Consider the following 24424-nt stretch of genomic DNA (forward strand, 5'->3'; position numbering starts at 1 on the left):
ATAAATTGGCACTTTTATTGATGAATAATGAAGGGAATAGTTTCTTTAAATACATGAATTTAGGATGTCCTAATCGATAGTGCCACATCATAATTTCACTATCTTTATTGGAACTAGAATGTAAGCAAGAAATAGAATTTGATTTAGAAATAGCTCTGGGTTCGGAATTTGAGTCGTCCACACTGAGAATGTATAGCCCTGATTTGCACTTAGCATTGCCAATCATCATCTCCGAAGCCGAGTCCTGAAAAATACAGGAGGTGGAAGAGAATTTAGTTATACAGTTCAGGTCTTTATTGAGTTTGTGCACAGACAGCAAATTACAATCAAGATTGGGCACAAAAAGAACTGATTGTAAGGTAATGTTCGGAGATATCCGCACAGTTCCGGTGGCCTCAACTCTGGAACTAGATCCATCAGCAATGCGAACTGTGTGAGTAGAGGTACATGGACTGAGAGACTGAAATAGTTTTTGGTTTCCAGTCATGTGATCCGAGGCTCCCGAGTCGACTATCCAGTATTTGGACAAATCATTCAGCGAATGCAAGGCAAAAGAAATGTTACCTCTATGAGCCATTGTTCCAGAACTGATTGTACCAGAACTGGTTGTTGGAGGATTGTTCTGATGGATGAGCTTATGGAGTAACTCAAGTTGTTCTTTGTTGAACAGCTCTGATGTGGTGGTACTGTTGTCGGAGGTCACGTTGTTGGCTCGGGAGTCATGAGTCTGAGGATTACGAGGCTTCCAATCAGCGGGCTTTCCGTGTAACTTCCAGCAGTTCTCCATGTTGTGGCCGGGTTTCTTGCAGTGGTCACACCATGGACGTCCTCGGCGAGGCCTGTTATCAGCAAAAGAGGACTGTCGTCCACGAGCAGCATAGGCAATATCATCCTTGGAGGCATCAAAGGAGACGAGAGCAGAGCAATCAGAAGTCGAGGTAGTGGATGGCTGTTTCAACATAACTTTCTGACGGCTCTCTTCACGCCTTATTTCAGAGAAGGCTTCCCGCAGACTGGGAAGAGGCTTGGATCCGATCACCCTGCCTCTGACTTCATCTAGGTTCGAATTAAGACCTAGTAAAAATTTGAAGACACGTTTCTTCTCCACAATCTGTTTGAACCGGATCTCATCTTCGGGGCATTTCCATTCATATACCTCGAAAAGATCAAGACGTTGCCAATATCGGGTTAGTGAATTGAAATAGTTGGTAACAATCATATCACCTTGGCGAAGATCATGGAGGAGACTCTCAGTTTCAAAGAGCTCTGAGGTGTTATCGCTGCTGGAGTAGGTTTCTCGGGCTGCCTGCCATATCTCCTTGGCGGTTGAATAGAGAAGAAAGTTCTCCCCGATCTCTGGAGCCATGGAATTGATTAGCCACGACATAACCATGCTGTTTTCTGATTTCCAGGTCTTGTATTCCGCCTTGGCTGAATCTGGGCGCACCACATCTCCAGTGAGGTGATCATCCTTCCCTTTTCCACAGATGAAGAGCATAACTGATTGTGACCATTGAAGGTAATTTTGGCCAGAGAGTTTGTGATTTGTGATTTGTGGAGACAAATGGTCGGGATTGCCATGTGAGGATGTGGTTTCCGATGAGGAAGGAGGGTTGGTTAATGCCATCCCGTATTTAGTCATGGAAGATTGGTTTTAGAGAACCTGGCTCTGATACCATTAAGAAAAAAAAAAGGTAGAGAAATTCTTCTTCTTTATTCCAACGTACAAGACTAAAATATATACACAGAAGAGGAAAACTGATCCCTTAAACATAGGATCTGCTGAAACAACCTAAACTGATCCCTTAAACATAGGATCTGCTGAAACAACCTTTTAGCTTAACGCTGATAAATAAACTCCTAATAAAACGAAATAGACTAACAGCATAGAACAAGTCTAAGGAGATAACAGAAGTACACGTGCATAATAAATTACAACTGAATAAATGACAAACTTCTACAATCTCTACTACAAAAATCTCAGTATGATATTTTATGACAGGGCTCTATCGAGCAAATATTTTACGTACGATTTTCAATTATGCACGTATTTATAATTACTCATGACACGATTTTTGCCTTACGCTTTACGATATGATATTTTTACGCTACATGCGATTTTATGATATATTTACTTGTTATTTACGATATATGCATGCTGAATCTTTAGACTCACTAGACTTGATTGTTGTAGGTACTGATGAGGTCGAGATCGAGGGCGGGGACCAGTGAGCTAGCTTGGGTCAGCAGGAGTAGGAACCCGAGGACCTCACATTTCATCATTTACTTTCTACGCTCAAACTCAGTTTTTACTTTGATGAATTATTTTTAAGTTATGGTTTTGAACACAATATTTACTTCCGCTGTTACTTTTAAGTTAAACCTATTTTATCAGTTTATTTTATGAATGTCGCATATTATTTATTTAAAGAGAAAAATTTTAAATAATTCCGCAAAATTACGAGTATGAAATACGGGCCTCTACACATGAAGCCTTTCATTTTATCAAGATAAGGAGGTCAGAACAAATGTTCAGAAATTTATCAAGGATCCTCCGTCAGAAGAAACATCTCTTGTTGCTTCAATTACTGAAAACAATATTTCTACCAGAAGAACATGAGGTTTATGAGTCTGTAACTGAGATGGACAAAGTCACGTTTCCATTAAATTTTATCATAATTCGGTAGACGGATCATTACTGTTAAATACTCTAACAGGAAAAACCACAAGTTTTGCAAAAGATCTATTCGAAAAAAAAAAAGAAATCTTCTGTGGAATAGCAAGTTGTCGGAGAGTAAAAAAACTCGTCGGAAATTCTGCAATATGACTCATGTGGGAAGATGGTCAGAACAGGTCTGCCCAGAGTGCCCGAATCAAAAGGAGCCAAAATTTGGCAAGGGTTTCAGACCTCGGTCAGATAAGAAGCATCTTGCTGAGACAAGACCAAGTGGTGAAGGACCACAATCACGTTTTTCTCGGGGAAATCAAAAGTTTAAGATTCCTCGACAAAAATAAGTGGATATGTGAATACCATCACTTTTCCTTAAGAATTACAAAATTCAAAAGATTTCCCGACAGGAGATAGTGGGCATGTGATAAACCCACTAAATGACCAAGAAAACTTGGACTCAAACAACTATAAATAAAGAATAAATGGGAACAAGAAAATCACACAAGATCTAAACCGAAATTAAGAACCAAAGAAAATGTATGCTACATATCTTAAGGTTTCTAAAAAACGGATTAAAGCATTAAGAAAGCAGCTGATGAATTTTAAATATCTATACCAACTGTTAAAATAAGAAGGGAACAAGATCTCAGCTGATACGATACAAACACATATCTACTGGTTATGCCAGGAGATAAGATCAGAAGAACAAGCTATTTCTAGATTAATGATCTAGAAAAGAGACAAATCAAGACTAGGCTGGAGGGACCATTCAACCACCCATTCAACCCACTCAAGAGATAGTGTCAAACACAGCTGGATGGCAATAAAAAAAAGTTATGGCAAGAGTTGAAGTCCGAAAATCAAATCCGCAAGGGACTTCTATAAATAACCAGGCAAAAGGAAGATGAAGATATCGACCAACCTCTTCATTTTCTTTCAAATATTGTAATATTTTCTCTTTAAAGTTGATGTGTGTTTTTATTTCAGCTATAAACAAGTTTCTCCTCCTCTACAGGAGGTTACTATGTAAAAATATTTGGTATATTTGAATAAAAGAACCAAGGCTTTTGCCCTCTCATGTATTAGTTTCAAATTGAACTTTTTACTATACACTCTGAGGTAGGAAACAAAACAGGGTTGTGCTAAGTGATGTTGAAGGAATCTGCGTCAGGAACCATCTGTTGCGACTGCGTGGTTAGGTTGTAAAACCCGGTGGATATAACCCGACGATACTCTGGTAAAAAAGGTAAATTGTTCAATTTATTATACGGAAGCATGATGGGCCAATAAAAAAACGATCATTTGAAATTAGTATATAGGCTGGAAACCTTGCGTAGCTGTATGTCTTAGGGATATATGCTTTCAAGAACATGCTTGATAGGTATAACAATGTCAGGTACCAAAATAATAAGAATTAAAGATGTTTTTGAAAATTTTAGGAAAATAGAGAGTTAAAACAAAGATTTATAGAGGTAGAGAATAAGGAGAAAGTTTAATTTGGAAAATGGAAGTGATTTCAAATTTCCCCTAAAAGAAATCCAATATCCTTAAACCTCGAATTCTTTAATCAACATAAAGAGGATTTTGCATGAGAAGCCTTAACCAGTGGCCAAAACATCGTAAAGAAATCACTTATCCTAAAGGCTCGATCAAGCCTTAAACCCCATGGCTACAATGTCGCAAAGATATAACTTATCCTAAGGCTAGAATTCATGGGATGTGTATGTGTTCTAAAAGGCACCGCCTAGGAGCACCTAAGCGCCATCCACCCCTTGACTTTTACAAAAGTGACGCATCTAGGCTTGACTGCAAAAAATAGGTCGCCTAGGCGGATTAATATACATTTATATATTTTTAAAATCGGATTCAAAACTTAAAAAAAAAATAATAAACAATGCCAGTGAAGCAACAATGGCACAAGGATGGATTTTTGATGGTAGAGATTAAGTTGTGGAGACAAATGCTGAAACAGTAAGAGAACTTCATTAAGAAGATTTTGTATTAGATAAGGAGATGTTATGAATTTTGAATTTAAATCTGATAAAGATGAAGTGTTGAAAAAATATGGAGATGAATAAGAAGAAGAACAAAAAATATAGGCTACAAAAAACGCCTATAATCGCTAGGCATTAGACGTTGGGTGGCCGCCCGCCTACCACGTAGCACTTTTTAGAACAATGTTTTCATTATATAATGCCAACAATAGCAGCTGTGCTAGAGCCTAAAGCAAAAAAATAAAAATAACATACTTGTAATACATGATCAATTCGCCCCTCTGGACTTCCTGTTAATCTCTCCATCATAACTGAGCCGTATGTTCTCTCTTGTTTCTCTTGGGTTTTTCCAGATGCCTCTGCAAAATGAAATGATACGGCTGTTGTAAAAGGCTTTCTCCTATGTCAAGAATAACAGAAATAACAGACTTGGACAAACTAAATACCCCAGAGGGGAGAACAAAAGCAGCGGATAAGCTTACCATCCTGGCCGTCATCGCATCTTGATTCACAGATTGTGAGAACCTTAAACTATTTATAAATGCTTACAGTTAGTTTAATACTCAATCCAAAACCAAGTCAGTTTAACATCAATCAATTCTTGTAAAGGAGGAACTGATTGAACTGACTCCTTACAAGAAGTCAAAATGTTGCAGATTATTCACGATTGTTGAAAACATTTGTCAAAAGCTACTTCAAACTAACTACTATCACCCACTTATAGTAAATTTTACTGCTCGATATCATTATGTTGTAATGATTCACGAGAAGTATAGGATCCAACTAAATTTCCAAATCCTAATATTAACATTTCTGCTACCATACAGTTGCTAAAATCAAGAGATTTGTATCTTAATGGAAATTTTTAGAAGGATGGTGATAATTTGAATCTCGATAATTTTTCAATACTCATTCGTAATAAACCAAATGAACTTGACAGCCACCATGTATACAGGCATATAAACACTATATACAACAAAAACGAAAAAAATCAAGATTGTTTTTGGATTAATGTACATTTTGATCAAAAAAATGAATTTAAGACTGGAATTCAATCATTTATACAAAAGCTTATATTGAGATATGATAAATTTGAAATTTCTTTAAATCAAAAGCATCTTAACAATCATATATATTTGAACCTTGACTTAAAATTACTTAAATCCAAAGGTACCCTCAAAAAGCATTTAAATAAGACCTTTAGTCACCTAAAAAACTGAATGCCACTCAAAAGAAGTTCAATACATTTGAGAATAAGCTACTAAAAAATCTTCTTGAGCTTTCGAAACAAGGCAGCTACTTTCACAAATTACATTAATATTTAGCATCAATCTTTTGAGTAACACAAGCAAAAAGTACCAACCCGTACGACCCTCAACTGATGAACAAAAGCTTCAGAACGTGAAGCTAACCCTTCTCTAAATTCCTGCATCATAATAGTGTGAACACCAGTGCCTAGAGGTGGAAGATATATTTTAGAATTTTTTAGAGAACTTACCTGGAATCCAACATACAGCCGCTTCCCACCTCTGTGGTACGGAATAATAATAGGACGTTTGTGCGTACATGCTTTACATATTAGAGGTTCTATTCTGAGGAAAACAAAATTTATTATTGGAGATTTTTTAGGCAAGAAATTCAAAAGAACCATGATGAACAATGTAAAGGAGACCTATACGCAACAGGATCAAATGGATGAAAGATGTTAAACATCTGCCGACAGGCTGGCATCTCTTCATTTATAGTTTCATCTTCCCAATAATGTCTTCCTTTGCCTAGCAATCCAAAAGGCAGAAGAAATTTTAGTCAAACATTCTATCCGAATTAACTAAAAGAACTAAACACTTATGACACGAAGTACGGACATGAAAAAAACAGAAAATAAGTTCTCGAATTGAACTGACAAAATATAGGAACAATAACTAACTGCAAAGAAAGCACACCTTTTATTTAATCGCATTGATCTACATAAATTTCAATAAAATCCACAAAAAAAATCTGAACTACTTAGTAGAAAGCAATCATGGAGGGGAAAGTCTTGATAAAGTAATTCTGTAATTATTTATAGGGTTGAGTACAATATAAACTTCTTCAGAGAGATTTAACCCAGAGATTTAATAGAAAGTTGTAATATTGTTTCCACAACCACGACAAGTAGACAAGTCATCGGCCCTATGCTTCAAAAAATCCCAGCACACTTCAAAAGGATGAACGAAAAGGACAAGAAAATAATATATGTCCATGAAAGTATCAAGCTATGGCCATTACCAATCCCGATACGAGCATTGCGGAGGGAAAGAAACACCCCCAGAGGAGACCCAACAGCAAAGAACGTGTCAACCTGACATCAACATCATGTTTATTAAACTAACGTATCTTTGTCCATAAACATATGAAGCAGCATATTAAGTGAAGGCCATGAATTGCATGTATAAAGTAAATAATAATTTCATTGGAGACAACATCATGTCTTATTTGCTTACAAAAAATAACCAACATAACAAGACACGACAGAGTATTCTAACCAAACAACTGTCTCCGAGTTACAACAGAAAAAATGGAAGAGCAGTACATTGAATTCTAATTTTGTATATCTTATAAGGGGTGTATAACCCTTTGAGATGTCCTTTTTCCCAGGTGCAACGCTCTCAGGATCAGGTAGAGTCACTGCTGTCGATGTCTTTCTTGAGTGAACTTGTATCACTGAAGCTTCTATATCAGCAATTCAACTTATCAACTCTCAATATTTAAGAATTGAACCAATTGCATTCAGAGCACAATTTTACCTGTTTCAGCACATTGAGCTTCAAATTTTTTTATTTCCTCTTTCAGTAAATCAATCTGGAAAGTAAGTAAATGGTTAGGAGGTAAATGAAAATATCAGCACAAGAAAAGTTTAGAAAAATAAGAGATTATAATACCTCTTCTCTCAACAATTTAACGGTTTGATCTTTACTGATGTCACATATACCCTGGTCATTTTTATTGTCCTCGCATAATAAAATGTCAGTTGTCATGCTATTTGGGTAATGCATTGAATCGCTTTTATAGGACTCAATTTCATTTGAACTACAAGAATGCTTGTCCTCATTTTCGCATGATGATGATGCATCATTTGTCAGCTGGTAGCCAATATCCATGGTAGTTGATTCATCAGATTCTGATGATACAGGATATCCATCAACATGGTCTTCGATGAGGTCTGAATTATCGACAGGACCATCCATGCTCAGAACTTCAACATTCTTTGAGTTCTCATCTCCTGAATTTGAGACGGGATTGCCTCCAAATGAAAAGTTGTCATTGCCAGAACAAGATGCTTCAGTTCTTTTGTGTTCATTATGCATCCAGTCTGCTGGAGAAGGCAAATTCAAAGCTTCTTGATGGCAGAGGATGTCATAGGATAAAACACTACCCAATGAGTGGCCATACAGTGAAACCTGCAGAGGAAGTTAACGATGGGCGGTTGAGCTAAAGTAATAAACTAAACGTTCAATTAAAATTTTCAATGGCTACTAGCCATATACCTTTCCGTCATAACCAGGATTCCTCTTAAGAAACTTCAAATATAATTTGTTGAGTTGGTTAGATACCTGAAAAGACGTGACTCCAGGTACATTGCAAGTATTTAAAGAATCAGGCTTATGAAAAGAGTGCCCCAAAAATACGAAAGCTGTGTTATATTAACATGAGCTAAGATGGCATGGACTATGGATACTGACATGATCCAAGACGATGTGAAAATACATTTGACGTATTAACATAGTACCAGAGGCAGAAAGATGAAAATAGGAAAAACATTTAAGGGGTACCGAGTCAATGATGTGCTGGCAATAGATAGGGCTCATATAGTATAAGACATCATGAACAGTGGCACCCAACATCATTCGCAGACCTCGGACGCCATCTAAAGTTATTTTTTCAACTGCTGTTTCGCCACTAAGTGTCAACCCCTTCCTCCACTAGCAAAAGCCCAGAAGAGGAGAATAAATTAAAAAGGAGCAACACAACAGAATTGTAGTAGCACCAAGAAATAATTGCAAGCAAAACATATATGTATAATATATAAACAATTTCAATGATAGGAGCCTCATACTAATTCCGAGATAATCCTGACATTGTGAAGGTGGAGTAAGAGGCTCAACATGGAAGATCATACGCAGTAAAATAATTTCATTTTTCTTCCATAAGTTTCTTTCTACAAGATATAATAGTATCCTAGAAGCCTGAAACCTCTCCACCAGTCATAGATATATGACCCTAAAGCCTCTCCACTCATCATGCGATATATGAACCCTGAAGCCTCTCCACCCACCAGTTTACTAAATTTAGATCATTTCTATTCAAAATTACTCCCAATTTTCGGTCACAGGCTTTATAAAATACAAAACGTAAACTCAATGTCTCACCACTAGTAGGAATAAGAATAGGTGTTCTAGATCAACATTGGGAAAAGAAAGGATAAAATCAATTTATTTCATTTCTTGATACAACAACTTATAGAAGGCACTAACAAGCATAGTCAAGAACAATAAACACCACAATGGAAAGTCTGGACATCATCAAAAAAATTCTGGTGTCCTCCATTAGGAAAATACAAACTCACAATGAGAGAAGAAGGCAAAAGGTAAAATACAAACGTGGAACTGCAATATGCACCTGACATGGAATAAAAAGAACTCTTTGGGTGCCACGTTGGTGTGAAGACAGGTGTCTTTCAGCAAGTCTCGCTGTTAAATGGCGAAAATCTCCAACATCATCCACCAAATTAGAATTCTCCAACCTTTGACCAATACCATGAACCATGAATACTACATGCCGGACAGGAACCTACACAAGAAAATTATGGTACCGAGTGCTGCTTTATGAGATCATGAATCAAGATCACAAAATGTGAATAAAAAAATTAAAATACAAAGGAACTATGAATCAGCCTGTTATGTGCTTGAGAAATGGATCGTGTAATGGGTCTGTTCACCACAAAGTTGTGATGATCCAGAAGGTGTTATTGTTTATTTGATTTTCTCCTTTGCCTGCCTATTGTTGGAGGGTTTATGATGAGGCTCTTTTGAGAGAACCTCCGATCTCTCCACACTTTTGATTAAATTGATTGTTGCCTCTTTATTCATCAAAAACGAAATTAAATACACAGGAGTTTCTTCTACCGATGACACCTATGGATAACAAAAATTTAAATGAAAACCACCTAATCTTATCATGTGTAATCCACAAGGTTTATTTGACGATAACTAAAAAAAATAAGATAAACCAATCAACATCCCTAGCCTAATCCTTTCGCTTGAATCGGCCATGTGTGTAGCGTCGATAAACTTGAGTGGATGGGTCGGGCTTGTTTTCTGGTCCGTGACATTATCCACCCCTTGAGAAATGTGTTTGTCCTCAAACATAAAGGAAGGATATTGGTTTGTAAAGGTGGAAGCATCCTCCCAAGAAGCCTCTGCCGGTGATTACCCTTGCCAATGTACCAGTAGCTCACGTCTACCCTTGTAAAATCTGGTGTCCAGTCCCCTGCTGTAAATGAGGTAGTGTGGAACCACCTTCGGGGTTGCACCGGAAAGGCTTGAAATATGAAATATGGAAAACAGGGTGCATTTTAGCTGAATTGGGTAACTCCAGCCTGTACGCCACCTCGCCCACCCGACCTAGAACTTTAAAAGGACCAAAGAAACGTGCAGATAACTTCTTGTTAATGTGGGCAGCCACACTCAGGTGGCGGTAAGGTTGCAGCTTCAACAGAACGCAATCCCCAACCTCAAACTGTAGTTCTCTGTGACATGAATCATACTAAGCTTCATCAAATTCTGGGCATGAAGGAGTATGTCCCGAACATTTTTAAGCATCTCATCCCAGCTTTGCAGCGCATGGTCAACAGCCTCAATGCGGGAGAGCCCTTTACTATAGGAGAGGAAGCGAGGCGGTGGTCGACCATAAACCACCTCGAATGAGGAAGTCTGCAAGGAGGAGTTGAAACTAGTATTATAACAGAATTATGCCCGCAAACAACTCAATCCACTTCTTCGGGTAGTCACTCGTGAAGCAACGTAAATACATTTTCAGAACACGGTTGCGTCCCTTGCAATCGAAATAATTCTTTACAAAAGGAGCTCGTGAGGACAATCGTCTCTGGCAGACCATGGAGTTTGATAATATTATCGAAGAAAAGCATAGCCATTGACACTGCCGATAAGGGTGTGATAAAGCCAGAGCTGGGCATATTTGGATAAAGGTCAACCACAAAGAAAATTACAGTCTTCCCATGTGGCGCGAGAAGTCTCTTCAAGAAATCCATTGAAACGACTATCCAAATGTGCCTAGGGATGGGTAAAGGTTGCAACAACCCAGCCGGTTGAAGATGCTCAATCTTATGTCGTTGGCAAACTAGGCACGACGAGACAAAATGCACCACGCCGCCACGCATACCTGCCCAAAAAAAATCCTGAGTCAGCCTATGAATAGTTTTTTGATACCCTTCGTGACATGAGTTATGAATGGATGATATGATTCTATCCACCAAGGGTGAAAGTTTGGGCAGAAAGATCCTTTGCTTGTACAACAACAGTCCGTCAATAATGGTCCACAATTTTGACGCCTCCCCTATCCGAACCTTCTTAATCATTTGATGGATCTCCCCAGACTGGTCATGTTCTTCCTTAATAGTAACGGAATGGCCTAGAAACTTCCCAATGTATCACCTCGTTGGGACAGTGCATCAGCCACAATGTTTGTATGGCCGGGTTTATATTCAATGGTGAAGTTAAATCCCAAAAGCTTGCAAATACAACGTTGTTGTGAAGGGGTCACAATGCGTTCTAGCAAATATTTTAAATTGTAGTGATCAGTGCGTATGAAAAAAGTTTGGCCCCAGAAAAAAGAGCTCCAATGGCATACATCTTGATGAGCCCCATCAATTCTTTTTCATGCGCTGGCAATTTCTGACGGCGTTGGGCTAAAGTGTGACTGTAGAAGGCTCCCCATGTCAAAAGAATCACACTCAACGATGAAGGGTTGTGAGAAATCGGGTAAAGACAACACCTTCAAAAGCTACTGTATTCCCTGAGAAGTTTGGTTAATCGCGCTGCATCTATCCCATAGTTCTTGACAAACTTGCGATAATAACCCGTCTGACCAAGAAATGCCCTCAAGGCCGTCGGATTTGATGGTTGTGGCCATGACGTGACTGGCTGGATCTTAGCATTCTCCATGCTCGTGATCCAATATGCCACAAGTATGTCACCTCTGACTGCGCGAAGAAGCACTTGGAGAATTTAAGAAACAGCTGATGCTGCAATAAGATACTAAGCAAAATGTGCAAGTGATATAAGTTGTTGTCCCAAGACAGACTGTAAATTAAAATGTCATCGAAGAAAACAGGCACAAATTTACGTAAATGTGCATGAAAAATTGAGTTCATCAATGCCTTGAATGTTGATGGTGCGTTGGTGAGCCCAAACTGCATGACCACAAATTCAAAATAATCATGGTGTGTTCGAAACGCAGTCATGGGTATGTTGTCCATGTCCATTGAGGTCTTATGACATGTTATTTCTAAAGGAAAAAGCTTCTTCGGCCCGAACCGAGGAATCCCTTATGTATCCCGCTAGTAGATCTAGTTTCGTAAGGAATTTTGCTCAAAACAGCTCATCTAATAATTCATCGATGACAAGAATGAGGAACTTATCCTTCACCGTATTTGCATTCAGGGCTCTGTAGTCCACAAAAAAGCGCCACCTGTGATCAGATTTAGAAACGAGGATGACCGGGAAGAAACGGTGAGGTGCTTCTGCGGATGAACCCTTTTGCTAACAATTAACATCTATGTGTATTGCTTCTCGAGTTCATCTTTCTGTTCATGGATATAACGATAAGGGCCTTTGTTCCAGGATGATCCTATGGTTGAATTTTTTGGAGGTTAGGGGTCTTAAAGGTTTTGAGAATACCCCTAAAAATTCTGCGAAAAGTGAGAATAATTGGTTATCCTTTCCATCCCGTACATATACAGTATTGAGTAATTTATAGTTGGAAGTTTTTGTTGCGCCCTATAGGAATATGTGCAGACCCTCATAATTGAAATTCATGCACATTTTTGCAAAATTCCACTGAATTGGGCCCGTGTTCTTGAGCCAGATCACTCCCAGAATTGCTTCAATGCCCCTAAGAGGGATTACAAAGAAGTCAATACAAAATCTGTGCTCTCCCAAGTAAATTACCAAATCTTTGCAGACTCCTATACACTGAAGCTGTTCACTTGCAATCAGAACCGAAGAGCTTGTTTTCGTTCCAATAGAAGGTCCATGTCCTGCACCAGTGACTGATCTAGAAAACAATTTGTACTTCCATATTCAATAAGAATCAGTAATGAGTGGCGCATAATGGATCCCTTAATCTGCATCGTTTGTGCGCCATGAGTACCTGAAATGGCGTGGATGGAGATTTCGAGGTCCTTTGTAGCCTCGTCTGTCATTTCCTCCCATCCTTCGATCCAGAATAGTTTCCTACACCGATGTCCATACATACAATTCGTCACAGTTATAACACAACCATTTCGCCCTGTGTTCCTCCATCTCTACGCGGTTCAGCCTTCGAACATATGGTCCAAGAGAAGAGGTAATTGCCGATTGCCGATTGCCGATTTCCGATTTCTGATTGCTTCCTGTTGGATTAGGTCGTGGTGTCCGGATGCGTAATTCTTAGCTTCCATGTATCTAATGATATTTTATGAATAGAAGTATTTGTTTTATAAAGACAAGTATTTAAGTTCGAATGAAACAAATCAAGTTGGAATTCAAACTCAAACTCTGTCAAAACAAATTCAAGCCCAAAATAGTTTTTCTTTCGAACTTGAACCAAGCTTTGAACCACCGAAGTATAGATGCCGAGCTGGCATATAAGAAATATGTAATATTTGACTCAAATCAGCTAATTTGCTCCCCTCTGCCATAATAATTTGATAAGGCAATTAACTTATGAGAATACATAACTTTGTGATTGCGATAATAGTTTTTATTTATGCATTAGCCATTCCTATGAGCAACTACGTCATGAACATCCATGCCTCAGTTACAAGAAATCTAATAAACTTTGCAAATATTTGTGCCTCACTTGCACGAACCATGAAAATATCATAATACGAGCGTATATGATGCCACATGAAAAGCTTAGCATACCTGTGAACAGTAATCATCCATTTCCTCTTCCTGCTGCTGATGCAATTCATCCTGACAAGAAAGAAGACATATGTTTGTCCAGATTTAGTATGAGAATGGCAAAAATTTCCCAGGTAGAATGCGTTGGTTTCTTTAAGTGATACAGGATACTAGAGGCAAAATCTCAAGGTCTAAAGATTGCGAGTCTGGCAGCCATTGAATTTCAGCAGACCAGGTCCCCATGGACAAAGATGTCAACCAAAAGGCCAAAAAAACTTCAAACACTTGTATGCAGAGTGCTAGGATCAAGAAACGCAGCAAGTTCCTTGTCTCTCTCCGCCCACGTCCCTCGCGTCAAGGATTGTTTTCGTTTGTGGAATATCCAAAGGCACGCCTTAATCTTCTCTTGCTCATCTTTCATACCATATTATGTGTGTTTATACATGTTTGACTGAAAAATATGATGTACTTTCAATTATTTTCGTTTTTTTGACAATACATGATCAAACTTTGATTTTCATGCTTCTGAATTGATGGAAGTGATGTACAAAAGGGCTGTCATGGTAGGGCCATTAGAAGGGATGAATTTCAGAGGGATTAGGGACTCCGAGATGCATGGTTCAAGGCTGGAATAGGCAAGGACGAGGGCTGCACGATTTTTGGGTTGAGGGGAACTAGGTTTTCGAACTTTGGTTGCTTGAAGGGCGCGGCTCGTGCGTCGATTAGGGGCCGTGTCCAGGAATCTAAGGGGGTTGTATGATGGTCCTAGATGGGTAAGGGCCAGCTGGTGCGAGTAGAAGCGCTGGAGCGCTAGGCTTGGGGTCGCTCGGGTCTTGAAGCGTGCGGGTTGGAAGGCTGCAAGTGCATGGGCTGTAGAGGCCTGCCTAAGCGGGGCCTAAGGGTTCGGTCTAGGTCCTAGGAGGGTTGGTCAGGGTCTGGTCCACTCAGTTAGGGGCTAGGATCGAAGGAAACCATGGTTGATTGGGCTAGGGTTTTCGAACAAGGGCAAGGAAATTCAGTAAGTTTCCTAGGCTTGTTCAAGGGTCTTAAATGGCTTGATTTGGGTTGCACAGGGTATGGTTAGGTGTTAATAAGCTATGTTTAAAGTTTGATAAGGTTTGGTTAAGTTTCGAGTTGATTCGAGTTAAAACCGGGACTTCGGTTTAAGATTTAAAACGATTTACGAAATTAGTGAAGGAGCTTAAGTTTACGTCTAACAAATGTTTATGGGTGTATTTTAAGGTGTTATAGTAAGTTTGGATGGATTCAGGTCATCGTTTTAAGCTCCAACGGTAAAATGGTCAAGTTAGGATTTCAGGAGCAAAATGGTCATTTTACACCTGAAAAATGTTAGACGTTCTGACAGTGTCCTGAATTCAGTCATGAATGTTAAAATGTTTATTTTGAAATATTATGAGATTTTATGATGGAAAACGATAATGTTAAAAGACGTGTTGCATGCTTAGTTTGAAAGAAAAATTATATCTATGCATTAATTTTTATAAGTGATGGATACGATCAAAGGTTTTGAAGGAGGTGACTTGATTGTGACTAATACGAATACGAAAAGATACGATGACATGTAAGGCCAAGGCTCAGTGACGGGTGAGAGTGTCGTTGATGTCCCCGCCGCCTGGTATCATGGTAATACGTAGGATTGATCAACCGGCCGACAGATGATACGAAAGTCACAATTAATTATCTGAATTCAATAAAGGGAAACATATACGTATATGATGAAAGGAAAGGTTATGATGAAAGGAAAAAGGTTTTAAGTTATGCATGTTCATGAAAAATAATTTTATTAAAAGTATTTTCACTGTTGCATGTAGATATATACGTAGTACTTGTTATAGCGGTTAAGGTTTGCTGAGTCGTTAGACTCACTAGGTGTGAATGATGCAGGTGAGAATAATTTTGATGATATTGGAGGACTTGATGGTTGAACTGGCTGGACTGATAGTGCACATAACCCGAGGATCGATGCAAGTTTTCCGCACTTCTATGATATAAGAGTACTTTAAAGATTTTCACGACTTTTATGACTTTTGATGCTTATGAGCGGTTTTTGAGAGGATTTAAGAGTTTATGCTATTTTCGAAAAATGCTAGTTTTAGGTTTTGGTTTGACGATTTTATATTTTGGGCTGCGTTTTTTATTTTTAAATAGTTAGTTGGTGAGTTATTTTAAATAATGCAAAGTAGATTTATATATGTATAGTGTTCGGCCGAAAGTTTTAAAGGATGAAAAAATAGCTAGTATATTTTAAAGAAAAACGAGCAGTAGACGTTTCAGATGCAATAACCAATAAAAGGGGATTAAAGTTAAAAAATTGGAAAAAATGAGATTCGTAGCCAACAATGCCAAGATTGATATATGCAGAAGAAATAATAAAACAAAGCTGAGTATATTCCAAATTTCGTGCTTTTAAATATAAGGAGAAAGAATATTGTTGATCTATCTATGGTCTATACCTCCAGTAACAATCAAAGGTACGGTGTTCCAAATACTCATGTCAGACTCCAAAGTTGTGTTAGGATCTAAATCTCTTAACACATCTAATTATGCAAATATTAACTAATAAAAAAGGAAAACATAATTACTGATATGATATATGAAATATAATCTGAGAAATATCCAGACACGGATAGAATCCTTTTACAAGATGAATGCACTCACTCTCCTTGCCCCTAGCACAAGCTAGTAAGAACAAAACACAATAAACATGAATGAATCCCCTTTCCTTCCATCTTCCTAATTTATATTCTCGCCTCCTAATCTCATTCCTCTTCTTCAAGTTATCGGTTCTGGAATTCGCTTGATAAGTGGATAGGCCAAATTTATCTAGGCCTATGACAATAACACCATCATTACTTATCTGGCCCATTATTCTTAAGTACCTAACAATACCTCCTTCCTTGAAAAAGAGCCGTGTCCCCAAGGCTGAGAATGCGAGGGGCCATGATTTTAAATGCTAACTTATACCATCTCCAATTCATCATAGCTACATACCCTCCTCCATCAAAGACTCTTGTTTAGTTTTTACCCTGGATTGGATAGCTAAATCCCTTCTCTTCAAGCTTACCAACAGCCTTTAGCCGATTACGTTGACAGAATCCAAATTTGAGTTGTGCAACCTTCAATAAAACCAAAATCCATAGATATTCTTACCTGATGAGACTTCAATGACCCCTGCGTAGTAGGCAATGACAGCCCCACCTTTTTTTTTTGCCAGCGCCTCCCTAACCATATTCAAACTAAGTTGTTTCTCTCGACTTACATCGATCTCTTCATAATCTGGTTTAACACTCTATTCGTAATCTGGTTTAACACAGTTATCTAAAGACCATGAGGAACATGATGTCGCCCAATTGTTCCATTAACAGCATTTGTGTCTCTAGTCCAATCGGCCAAGCAAAAAATTGCTTTCTGCAAGCTGTTGTTTTCAACAACTTGGTTGTCTCCATAATACTCCCCTAATTCCATCAGCATTATTAAGCACTTGTTTTCACCCCCAATCAACTCCCTCTGAGTTCTTAAGGAGCCCATAGAGGCCACATTTATCAACCCCACGACCAATAACAAGAATAGCATGGTTACCATTAAATATTATGTAATCAAGGGTTTGAGAGGGAAACCCTTCCCTACCTTCAAAATTGATGAAGTCTCCTGCAAAATCCATCAGTTGTTCTTAGGACCAAGAAATATCGATCTCCACAATCTGGTAAGCACCTACCATGATTGATTGTCGATGCGTTAGTGAACTTCCGGTGCCGTGACCGCTGAAGTTTCCCCACTTCCTTTCATTGCTTCGATGTCTAGTAGTTCTGCCGATTTCATTGTTACGCCTCAACATCACTGCCCCAACTTTGATTATTGGGTCAGGGGCTTCTGCCATCTTCTAATCCTCATTGTTGAGCCTACAAATTAAAAAGTGTGTTTATTGTTTATAATCCCTAGCCCAATTCCAAGTCAATCCAAACTCAAACTCATATAGCAGCACCTCCTTCAACCATTGGACAGCCATCACGCAGAAACCTGGCTTGCTTCCATCGCTCCCTATGTCGATTTCTACCGGCGACTCAACACCGCCTGATTCAGCGCCGATTACCGGTGGTACTTCTCCCTCTTCCATCGAATAATTGCTTCCCCAACAATTATGATTGCAGTCACCGGTTCCTTCATATTTTGGATACTTCCCACTGGTGATGTATCTTGGTAGGGTTGGCCCAGAAACTGTTTGGAAATCCCTGTCCATCCCTCTAGACTCCTTTTATCTTCTTTATCCAATTCATGAGCTCACTCTACCCCAAATAATTGAATTTGGGTCATGAAAACGATGACTCATTCCTAATACTTTCCAGATCCTCCACTATTGTAACACTGCCCCTCTCTCAACTCCTTTGTAGCCTGCACAACGGTGATGTCGTCTGGATTCACCACCTTACGACCACTATGTGGAGCAATTAGCTCTTGGGTATTGTTATCATGGGATTTCACAATCCTAAGAATCCAATCCATGGAACTTCTCTCTTCGAGCTTCATCCTTAGCATTTGACCATCTGTTTCTGGTCATCAGGAAATAATGATGACCATACTAAACCCTATGTGACCAACTTCTGGTTTTTGATGACGTTCTCTCCTCGTGTTCCATAGCCTTAGTTTTCAGTACACCTACTGTCATATCAGTGCCCTTGTAAGCATCAGCAGCAGCATTTAACGCCTTCAATGCCTGTGTTAGGAAGAGTTTCATCCCCTCTGTACCTTTTTGGATTATTTTCTCAAGCACCACACCATTCCATTTTAACTGAATCAAGACAGACTTCAGTAATTCTGGAGGCATATCCTCATTCTCCTCTAAAATGAGAGACATCACTTGCTCAATTGACTTAAAGAAACATTCTGGGGGTTGTGCGCTGAAAGCTCTGAGGAAGTACTGAAATATCTTAATGAGCAACTCAGTGCATTCTATGTCCAGTATGATAACACGTGACCTAACTTCAGCCATGATTTTCAAAATAGAACTTACCTTGTGTGAGATCTATTGGACGTGTCTACCAATTCTTCAAAAGTGGATACGATCAATTGAAGAACTTCCAGCATTTTATCATCATCATAAGGAACATTGGGTGCAGAAATCCTGATGATCTCACTTATGCACGTAGCAACCCTTATCCTTACCTCAGCATCATAAAGCTTCAGAAACTGCTCAGAGCTAAAGGCATCCATCAGTGGTGAAAGTGCAATTAGCATGGCTTCGGTAGGCGACTGCTCGACCATCGACAGAAGATCCTCAATTCGATCGAGAAGGCAGATGAATTTATCTACAGAAAATGGAGGTTTGTACAACGCCAACCCACAGCAGTAAGCTGTTCTTCAAGGTCTTTCTCTACAGACATCAGCATTGTTGATTATCACTCAGTTGACAGCTCCTCTTCGATTCGAATCCTGCAGATCGTACCAATTGTTCGGATCTAAAATTCTAACATTTAATTATGCAAATATTAACTAATAGAAAAATAGGACAGATTTACTAATATGAAATATAATATGAGAAATATCCCAACCAAGGATAGAATCATTTTACAAGAAAGATGCACTCACTCTCTTTGCCCCTAGCACAAGCTAGTAAGAACCCCCAAGCACAAGCTAGTAAGAACAAAACGTAATGAACATGAATAAATCCCCATTCCTTCCAACTTCCTAATTTATATTCTCGCCTCCTAGTCTCTTTCCTCTTCTCCAAGTTATCGGTTCTAGAATTCTCTTGATAAGTAGATAGGCCAAATTTATCTAGGTCCTTGACGATAAATCCATCATTACTTATCCGGCCCATTATTCTAAAGTACCTAACGGTACCACAGCTTAAATTACCTCCTGGATACTTGGTATCATAATTTTTATTTCTCAACAAAGACATTGTGTAAGTAAAGCAAATAACTATGACTAGAGATTCTAGGAGTAATTACAACCATTCAGCTCCTATTTTAGATCTCTATACAAATATGAACTAATTCTGGAAATGAATTAGCCTTTTTCTGCATCACCTGAACCTATCTCTTTGCTTTTATTAACCTAACATCATAGATATAGGCTATTCATTATACGGAAAACCTCAGAAAATGGCATTCATGTGAAAAAGTCAAATCAGTAAACTTTTCAAAGTGTAATTGCTGGAAACCTGAATTGGATCCCCGATCAAAACAAATAATTCGATTTATTTAGGAACGAGAAATTTCACAATCATCCTAACATTTATTTCTTCGTATGATTTCATCAAGTTGGTTTAATGAGGTTATTCATTAATCTACATCTAAATTTCTGACACATATATTCATGTATGTATGTGAATATACATAGATATATATGTGTTTCAAATATCTTTTATTACACTTCATTTTTATAAAATACTTTAAAATTTAGATTGAACCTAACTCAACACCAAAAGCAAACTCAAGAAGAGAGATTGTACAAGTTCATATATACAACTCTCAATGACTTATTTCAGCCGATGTGGGACATCTAACACACACCTCTTTCGCGTCCAGGAATGAACTAGAGCGTGAAGTTTACAAAACATTATCAGGTGGCCATAAGACAGTCCAACACGTAACTGTGGGTTTGACTCTGATATCATGTTAAGAATGGGACTTTGACTTAACTCCGTCCTAAAAGCTAGCGGGAAAAATTTTCCAAGTTCATATATACAAGTCTCAAGAACTTAATCTAACCGATGTGGGATATCTAACAAACACAATGCTTCCAAACCCTCCTGCTTTCAAACAACTAAAGAATAAAAAAGCAACCCGGGAATGCAATCAACATTAAGGAAAAAGATAAGGTCAGGCTTGGACATCAAACACAGCACCTGTGTTGGCTTTTGTGTCTGAGATGGAGCATATCCACGTCTCAATTTAAAGGTGTTCCCTCCAAAACACATAACACTGGAAAATCCAGAAGCATCAGACTTTAGCCAAGCTTCCCATGTATCATCTTCCCCGGTGAAAAGTACATGCAGTCCCTGAAAAAGAGAAGTTTGTAGTTCGGAAAATATTACTACTTCATTAAAAATGAGAGATAAGTTCAACTTAAACGTCGGGGTCATACAGAATTGGAGCCTTGTAAGTCAACGCGGGCAGCAAACAAACCCGATTCTTGAAAGGTTCTCCGATGCCAAACCTAAAACCAGGGCACCCTTGTTTGATTAATTACTCTTGCTATCATCAGCCACGACTGATCCAAAAACTTAATGACAAAATAATAAGAAGATCAAAATGTAATGAAGTACAAGCATAAAAGTTAAATAAAATCCTGCTAAACTGGCACATAAAAGAAGAGTGGAAAAAAGTAAGCTCATGCCACAAAAAAAAGGTTATCTAGCATCTTTTCATACACATAAATGGCAAAAGCATTTATTCAAATACATCTAAATATGCTTAATTAGAAAAGCACCTGATTGCGATATGCATACTCCAATTGCTCGGAAACATCCTCGCGTACTGGTAGCCAGTCAAGACCACCTTTACGAGCGAACCAATGGCCTCGTAACACTCGTCGATTCTCTCCATTCCAATAAACAGGGAAACATTGCCTCTTGGTCAAATCTACCTGCAATAATGATGCAATGCAACACTTCATGTTCTTCCATGCAAAAGAGCTAATATGATCCACAAGTTGGGAAGGGTGGTGCCGATTCCAGAAGTTTGTAGCCACAAAATTCCAAGGGCATCATATGATGAGAGATGAGACTGAACAGTAGTGAAATGCCATGAATGCACATCTAACATAGAAGTACCATTTTTTTTAATGGGGTAGTCAACATTCATATCAAAATATAATTTTCTAACACAAAATAATCCAGTAGAAATTCATGAAGTCAACAGTCAATTAAAACTTAGCATACAAACAAGTGAAAAAAAGGGGCTACAAATTAAAATGATACCTCATACAACCCTCCCTTTACCGGAACACCAACTCTGTCTTCTTCAATCGCATATAGCTGGATGAGCTCAGGAGAATCTGGGGATAATTCATCTTTCTGCCGCGTGGAACTGGAAGTAATACTAGGCTGCCCCCCTGGACCTTCGCTGCACTCTGCATATTCTTTCCACCAACTAAAGAGCAACTCTTCTTCCCTCTGTCCAATGTTAACGTAACCTTAGTAAGTCGACAATTACAGAAAAGAGTGAATGACACTCATCACCAAGTTTAAACACCATGGACATGTTGCAATTGAAAGGGGCATGACCTGCAAGAAAGATGCCTCTACCGCAAGAGAATCTCTCATTCCAAATCGAAAATAATCACCTTTGCCCACAATTTCTGTACGAGGGATAGATGCAGCTAGTGCTGGCACAAACACAGAAAGTGGAATGCTTTAAGTAGGAACTCATATTATAAGCTTAAATCGGGATCTCAAGTAGTCAATCAACAGATATATTTTCTTAAAAATGCAAGTAGAGGTTGCATTCAGCTTGTTGTTTAAAGATATCAAGATTTATCTTCCCCGAGTAAACCTGGTTTATGTAACACCATAATGCAGAAGGAATGAAAACTTTTCAAATCTGACTTGAAGTGCAATAATACAATTTATGCATTTCAAAGGTCCCCCAATCCTCCCATGTACTTTTCCAAACAACACATGAATCACATTAACCTCCTTAGAAGTTTAATTCTGCAGCAAATCCCTCTAGCTGCTTAATCCAAACGGTCCAGAAATGTAAAGAATTATTTCATTGAATTTCAAAAAAATGAGCAATGTGCTTGACTAGATGAAAGCAGCACAAAACATGACTACCATTCCTCCACAATGGTACAGCTGCTTACAACTGGACACGTTTGATTCTCCTGGATAGTGAAGATTAAAAAGTTTCAATAATAACCGCACCGCCAGAGATCATGCCTCTACAGCTGAACAACTGCTCCAATCTATTTCAGATCGCTTATTTGGAATTTGTAGAGTAATCAAATCTTTCCACATTGATAGTCGTTCTCTAGTTATAGTGTAAATTGTGCATTCTAACTCATGACAAACATCTTTTTTCCCTCCCCATTAATTCTTCACGGTTGTTTCAGTCGATCGAATTTTATTATCCATTGCGTCTGACTGAGATTATTAGCAAAAAATATTGCAGCTCCATGTGGCTGGACGCTATTGTCTTTTCTCTCACGGTTAAAAGGAAACTTATTTTACTATGTATGTCAATGACCATTCATCTAAAGCTGTCTCTTGAGACTGCTCTGAATATATCCTTGACAAACCAGGAAAGACGCGAGCACTGATAACTAGCAAATTCTTCATATCGCCAGAGATTCTTAAATACCCTTTCTGGTCTCCAAAGCCGCAACCACAGTTTATCGTCACCCAAAAATTTAGACTTCTATCATCAACCATATGAAAAAAAAAATAGCAGCGGGATCATATCAAACATGCATGATCATACAACAATATAAACTGTCGGTTGCATTAAAACATGACATCATCTAAAATTTATACATTAAATTATTACCGCATATATGAAATAATCCTCTTAAATAGAGTAAGAACTATGAACTGACCATTTACTGTCAAGGGAACCTTGCAGAAGTACCAGCGCACGTCTCCGCCATCCGAGGGACTCCTAGTTTGAGCAAGATACTTCTGCCGGCCAGCATGCTGCTCAATTTCACTAGCCAACCTTCTAATATTCGACGCTGTGTTCTTTAGCATGTCCGGTGAGGTCTCCTCACCTCCAGAGCTAGCCCCGGTATTTATCTGCATTATTATCAGCTTCTTTTTCTCCTATACAGCACACTGCCAACTTTTTGGGTGATCAGAATATATCAAATATCAACAGAAAATTGACACCCTGATCGATGAATTTTCAACTGACTGGGGGAAATTGAAGTTTTTTTGGGGTTTAAGATCAGCTCAAATATGGAGTTGGTAGGCAATGTTTGTGCTCGGAGACAGAGGCGGGTCAAAAGTCGATTACGAAATAATTCGAAGAGAAAGGAGAAGAAACGAAAGGAATATTCTAGCAAAAAATAAAAGTGACTTATTGCTGATTTAAAAAATTTATATTACATAATTTCGTGGGATAACATATAAAATTATAGTTCCATGACAAATGCCTTGGATATCTCGGAAATGAATTTCTCCATCAATATTTAAAGGATGGAATATAGAAGGTTTCGGTTGGCATATTTAAAACATAATTATTCGATCTCACGAATTTATATTTATCATATAAGTCGGTCTATGTTTACATAAAAAAATTGTATAAAAAGTAATAATTTTTCATTAAACAAGTATAGTTTGAGATTTGTATCACAAAATTGAATCGTAAGACAATTTCATATGAGTTTTGTGTTAAAACATAGGATAATACATAACAGCATTCGAGTAGTTTAGCTTTTCTTCCAATTCATTATTTCAATTTACTTGTGATATGAATCTGGCAGGATATGACGTGTAAATATTGGAAAGAGATTCAAAAAGCTTTGCATGGACTCATGTAAGGCCCAAGAATTACATAATCGATAACCAAGATTATTAATCATCATTAACGTGAGACTCGGAAGATATGAGAATGCATGACATGCGATGAGGGAAG

At 38.3% G+C, this 24424-nt stretch overlaps 1 protein-coding gene across 3 annotated transcripts in view; it reads right to left on the bottom strand.

Annotated features, from left to right (window-relative positions):
* LOC140830928 (phospholipase SGR2-like) overlaps positions 1-23857 on the bottom strand; it is a 32829-nt gene extending 8972 nt beyond the window's left edge. Inside the window, exons 1-19 of one of the 3 annotated variants that reach the window (XM_073194508.1) lie at positions 23388-23857; positions 22078-22178; positions 21772-21966; positions 21282-21437; positions 20937-21008; positions 20698-20850; positions 13851-13901; positions 9325-9495; positions 8478-8627; positions 8193-8258; positions 7587-8105; positions 7452-7506; positions 7238-7377; positions 6934-7006; positions 6338-6440; positions 6164-6257; positions 6029-6091; positions 5148-5196; positions 4921-5024 (exon numbers count right to left, since the gene is read on the bottom strand). In XM_073194508.1, coding sequence (XP_073050609.1) covers positions 4921-5024; positions 5148-5196; positions 6029-6091; positions 6164-6257; positions 6338-6440; positions 6934-7006; positions 7238-7377; positions 7452-7506; positions 7587-8105; positions 8193-8258; positions 8478-8627; positions 9325-9495; positions 13851-13901; positions 20698-20850; positions 20937-21008; positions 21282-21437; positions 21772-21966; positions 22078-22178; positions 23388-23589 — 2517 coding nt within the window. In that variant the 5' untranslated portion in view covers positions 23590-23857. Of the gene's footprint in view, positions 1-4920; positions 5025-5111; positions 5197-6028; positions 6092-6163; positions 6258-6337; positions 6441-6933; positions 7007-7237; positions 7378-7451; positions 7507-7586; positions 8106-8192; positions 8259-8477; positions 8628-9324; positions 9496-13850; positions 13902-20697; positions 20851-20936; positions 21009-21281; positions 21438-21771; positions 21967-22077; positions 22179-23387 lie in introns of all 3 variants that reach the window. The other 2 variants (XM_073194507.1, XM_073194510.1) reach the window with 2 other exon arrangements.
* Between the last annotated feature and the right edge of the window lie 567 nt (positions 23858-24424).

This window comes from Primulina eburnea, chromosome 4, assembly GCF_022965805.1.
Source record: "Primulina eburnea isolate SZY01 chromosome 4, ASM2296580v1, whole genome shotgun sequence".
Classification (NCBI taxonomy): domain Eukaryota; kingdom Viridiplantae; phylum Streptophyta; class Magnoliopsida; order Lamiales; family Gesneriaceae; genus Primulina; species Primulina eburnea.